At 41.1% G+C, this 4730-nt stretch overlaps 1 protein-coding gene across 1 annotated transcript; it reads left to right on the plus strand.

The window, feature by feature from the left end:
- The first annotated feature begins 1054 nt into the window (after window positions 1-1054).
- pou3f1 (POU class 3 homeobox 1) lies at window positions 1055-4354 on the plus strand. Its single transcript, XM_041986808.1, has one exon. The coding sequence runs from the start codon at window positions 1084-1086 to the stop codon at window positions 2209-2211; it is 1128 nt and encodes a 375-aa protein (XP_041842742.1). The 5' UTR covers window positions 1055-1083; the 3' UTR covers window positions 2212-4354.
- The last annotated feature ends 376 nt before the right edge of the window (window positions 4355-4730 follow it).

A 4730-nucleotide genomic window follows, 5' to 3' on the forward strand; every position in this document is an offset into this window, starting at 1 on the left:
TAAAATAAAATTCCCTAAGATGGAAAAATCTATGACTTTAAAAGCTTAGCAGTTAGAAATTAATTTAGACTGTTTCATGATAGAGATAATCACTATGCAGCTACCATTATAAAAGAGGCAATTTAACTTTCAGGAACTCCAAATACAGAATAACGCGAATAAATTGTTTATAAAATGTCACCTGTGTCACCTGCACTTTATGTAGAGAGAGGGGGTGCTCAAGGGAGAGAAAGAGTGAGAGAGCGCGCTTCTTGGCCTATCATAACTAAGTGGGTGGTGATGATGAGATCATACAACATTGAAAATTACCCGAGACAATGCAAATAAATGACAGACGCGGAGGCTTTTGAAATAGAGCAAATGCTCTCAAATTTGTCACACACTTTCAGAAGCATTCACAGACAAATCATATCGGCTCTTTTTTTACACGCCTCTCGTTATGTGGGTGGCTGCAGAGCTGGAGCATCGCGCCTTATAATCTGTTTAAAATGAGGAGCGCAATAATCATCAGTGACCTATTATAAAAGGTGCACGGGTGTGTGCCTGTAAGTGCGTGTGTGTGCGTTGAAGAAAGAGGGGCGTGTATGTGTGCGGGGGGCACACCTTCAAAAAGATCTCCGTACTCCCCCACGTGGTTATTTGCAAAACAACTGATCCAAACCTGGGGAAACCTAATCAAACCCCGCTGCTGCAGCTTTGTCCACCCTCTATGGAGAGAATTGGAGGATATATAAATAGCATATATATTTATAACTGATAGACAGGATGTTTGAACAGGTGCCTGAAACAAGAGATGTCTTGTTAAAAACTCAGAGACATTATATAAATACAACATATGTTTTTCTACAACATATGTAAGATCGGACTTCTATCCATCGTGTGCGAAAAATGCGCTGCACCGTGCTCTGAAACCCTGCGCCTATTGAATGTGTCCCTAGTGGGCTTGAATCGGAGAGGAGCCAATACAAGCGGAGGGGAGGCGTGTCTTCGCTCTTCCCCAAGACCTCCCAGAGCAGGTTGTTGCGTTTTGGCTCTAAAGCCTGGAGACCTCCGAAGTGCTCGTCAGTTTTCGAAGTTGGAGCCATGGCGACAACAGCTCAGTATATTCCGAGGAATAACTCCTTGCCGTCTAACCCGCTAATGCATCCGGATTCGGATAGGATGCATCAGGGGACGACCTACAGAGAGGTGCAGAAAATGATGCACCACGAGTACTTGCAAGGGCTGGCGGCTACCAACACCGGACACCCGATGAGCCTGACGCACCACCAGTGGCTGCCCACGTCCAACACCGACTGGTCCAGTGGCACCCACATCGGACAGCAGGAGCACAAAGCCAGTGTGCAGGCGAGCAGGGAAGACCTGAGCAGCGGCTTCCACCACAGATCTCACCTGGTGCACCAGCAGACACAGAGTACCCACCATGGTTCGTGGGCGCCTGCCACAACGCACCACTTATCCCCGCTGTCCCCAGCATCCAACGGCCACCAGTCACTGGTCTACTCTCAGCCCGGATACACAAACCTCAACGCAATGCTGAGTCCCCAGCCCGGTTCTCTGCACCATGGCATGCGGGACCCACTGCACGACGATACGGGCAGCCACGACAACCAGATGGAGTCGCCCCAGCAGGCTTTCAGTCACCACCAGGATCACTCGGACGAGGACGCGCCCAGCTCCGACGACCTGGAGCAGTTCGCCAAACAGTTCAAGCAGCGGCGGATCAAACTGGGCTTTACGCAGGCGGACGTGGGCTTGGCCTTGGGCACCCTGTATGGAAACGTCTTTTCTCAGACCACTATCTGCAGGTTTGAGGCGCTGCAGCTCAGCTTCAAGAACATGTGCAAACTTAAACCGCTCCTTAACAAGTGGCTGGAGGAGACAGACTCAAACACGGGCAGTCCCACCAATTTGGACAAGATTGCAGCGCAGGGCAGGAAACGAAAGAAGAGGACCTCCATTGAAGTGGGGGTGAAAGGGGCACTGGAAAATCATTTCTTAAAATGCCCAAAGCCATCTGCTCATGAAATCAGCACTTTAGCCGGCACTCTGCAGTTGGAAAAAGAGGTTGTCCGTGTTTGGTTTTGCAACAGAAGACAAAAAGAGAAAAGAATGACACCAGTGGGGGTCCCTCACCCGAATATGGAGGACGTATATTCCCAAGCAGAAACCCCTCCTCTACACCGCACACTACAGAGTCCTGTGCAGTGACTGTTTTCATGAACAATCTGAGCATTTCTGTGGAGGGATAGAAAAGAGAAAGGGACTGTGGAGTTTACAGTATTTAAGTTTTGCTTTTGTTGTCCTGCGAGAAAAGAGGCACGGAAAAGTTGAAGAGATCAGTTTTGCCTTTAGTATTCGGAGATCGTCATGTCCAACAAATAGATGGCAGGAGGGAACATGTTAAGAAAAAAAAGAAAAAAGGAAAAAAAAAATAATTATTACTGATTCTGTGCGCATTTAAAGTGAAGCAAAGATCTTTATTTACCAAAATTATATGGAGGAGACATGCATATAAAGTAAATTCGGCTGTTCCAAATGTGGATCAGCCTGATGAAATGTGGCAACTGAGTCCATCTCCTCCTGGTGTACCATGAACTGTTTGGCGCACACCAGAAAGAGGTGGTTGCCTGAAAACCATCAACACTGGAGATGAATACACTGAATGAACATTTTATTTGCTTTTTCAGGCTAAAACTGGTTAACCAGATTTCTGAGTACTAGTGTATACTTTCTTTGTTGTATTAAGTGTGATGTTTTAGTTTTGGAAATACTTTTTTAACTTCAGTGTCTCTTTCTGCAGAGCACCTTTTGATTTTCTCAATGATTTGCTATAGGTACTGTAACTCATCAGAACAGTCTCTACTTTTTTTTCTGTTTACTCAGAGTGGATGGTGGAGAAATTATGGAAATTGTGGTAGCTTGACAACAGTCGTAAAAAACGTCAGACACATTTCAGAAAAAGTTCAATGCAACAGGACGTCTAAGTTCTGACTGCATGCCTTAAAATATTCAAAGCTTTGCAGCTGACCACGTCGAAATTTGCAAAACAGCATCCAGACGCTAAAACACGCATTTTCTTGTTTTCTTTGGGGGGATGATTACTTTCACATTATTATTTTCTTTGCATGGAGCACTTATTCTTTCGTTAATATAATTATTATTATTGTTATTATTGAAATTTTATGTCTGTTGATAAAGTTGTAAGTGTGTAGCTGATCTCAAAAGCTTAAAGCCCACGTTTACAGGTTCCTTGTTCTTACTACAGAGCGCTGACAGCTCTCAATGCTTACTGCCTGTTAATCTGTTGTATTCCAAACATTTCAAAAGAGATTGGCCAAATGAAAAGTAACAATTACTCAGGTAACTCAGTGCCCCTTGTCGGAATATCACGCCTGTACATGGTTTACGTTCCTCTGTGTATTTTTCTTTTAAAAAAAAGTCTGAATTACAACAACACCGTTTCTTTTGTCGCTTAGATTAATTTTATTATATTAAAAACGCTGGAATCAGAGAGAATAAATTAGTAGTTGCATTAGGTTAATCGCTGAAAGGGGATTACTTTAGATATATTTATTTCTTTGTCCCTCGACCTTTAAGGAAATCTGAAAAATCTCATGCGTTGTGTGTCATTTCTCATGTTGGACCAGTCCAAAAGCCTAGCTGTGCTATCCAATACAGACGAGGGAAAACTCGGTTTTTTTTCTTTTTGTTTTTATTTTTCAAGAAAAAAAAATGATAAAGATAAAAAAAAGATTTTAGAGAAAATGTTGCCAGGATTATTTCCGATCTTGTAAATATGTCCAATATGTAAACTTGTATTTGTTCTGAGATATTGTTTTGTTTTTGTTTCTTTTCCGGGCAGTTTTGTACACTTACTAATTCCAAGAAGATATTTTAATATGATTTCATTTATGAATCTGACCATTTATATATATATATTTATTTCTTAAAAGTGTTTGGAGCTTTTTATTTAGCTCTGTCAATGGTTTTGTTGCAGTGGATTACAGTATGTTTTTTTTTTTCTTTTCTTTATTACGTTGGTTGTATGTTTATTGCTAAATGTAGACTGCAAAGTCACATTTATATTTATGTTATAGTAATATTTTATTACTTACATAAAACATATATACAAGAAATTGTCTTTTGTCTTTATTAAGATCCAATCCACCCTTCCTTTATATTCCCGTCTACTGAAGCATCTTCAGGTAATAAAATAAAAATAAAAAAGAACAGCCTGATCATAAAGTTGAGTTCTGTTTAATGTCCTCAGTGAAAAAAAATATACTGATTGGTTATATAACAGAGGGGTACGTTTAAAGCAGAAGCTGAGTACATGTGCTGTTAAGGGGGAATTGACAACACCTCAGGCATTTCCTATAACTTCACAGCCTGTGACATTGTTCACATCTTTGTGTAATCGCAGTATTAAATTGTGCAATATTAATACGAAATTATTGTCCTTTCGTTGCCTCGTTATTATCCTCATTATCATTCAATTATAATAAAACAAAAAAATTTCCTTCAAATATCGTTTGAGCCATTTTCCTTATATAAAAACCATCAGCTTCCTGACGTTAAAAAGGCGAATTGTGACGAATCTTTGATCTGAGACAGAAGTGCCTGCAGGCAAAGAATCAGCCTCCTTTCTAATGATGGGGAGGGAGAAAACATATATATATATATAGGCTCAACACTTTATAAACTAAAGTTTATACGAGTTAAACCGG

The sequence above is a fragment of the Melanotaenia boesemani genome, chromosome 6 (genome assembly GCF_017639745.1).
Source record: "Melanotaenia boesemani isolate fMelBoe1 chromosome 6, fMelBoe1.pri, whole genome shotgun sequence".
Classification (NCBI taxonomy): domain Eukaryota; kingdom Metazoa; phylum Chordata; class Actinopteri; order Atheriniformes; family Melanotaeniidae; genus Melanotaenia; species Melanotaenia boesemani.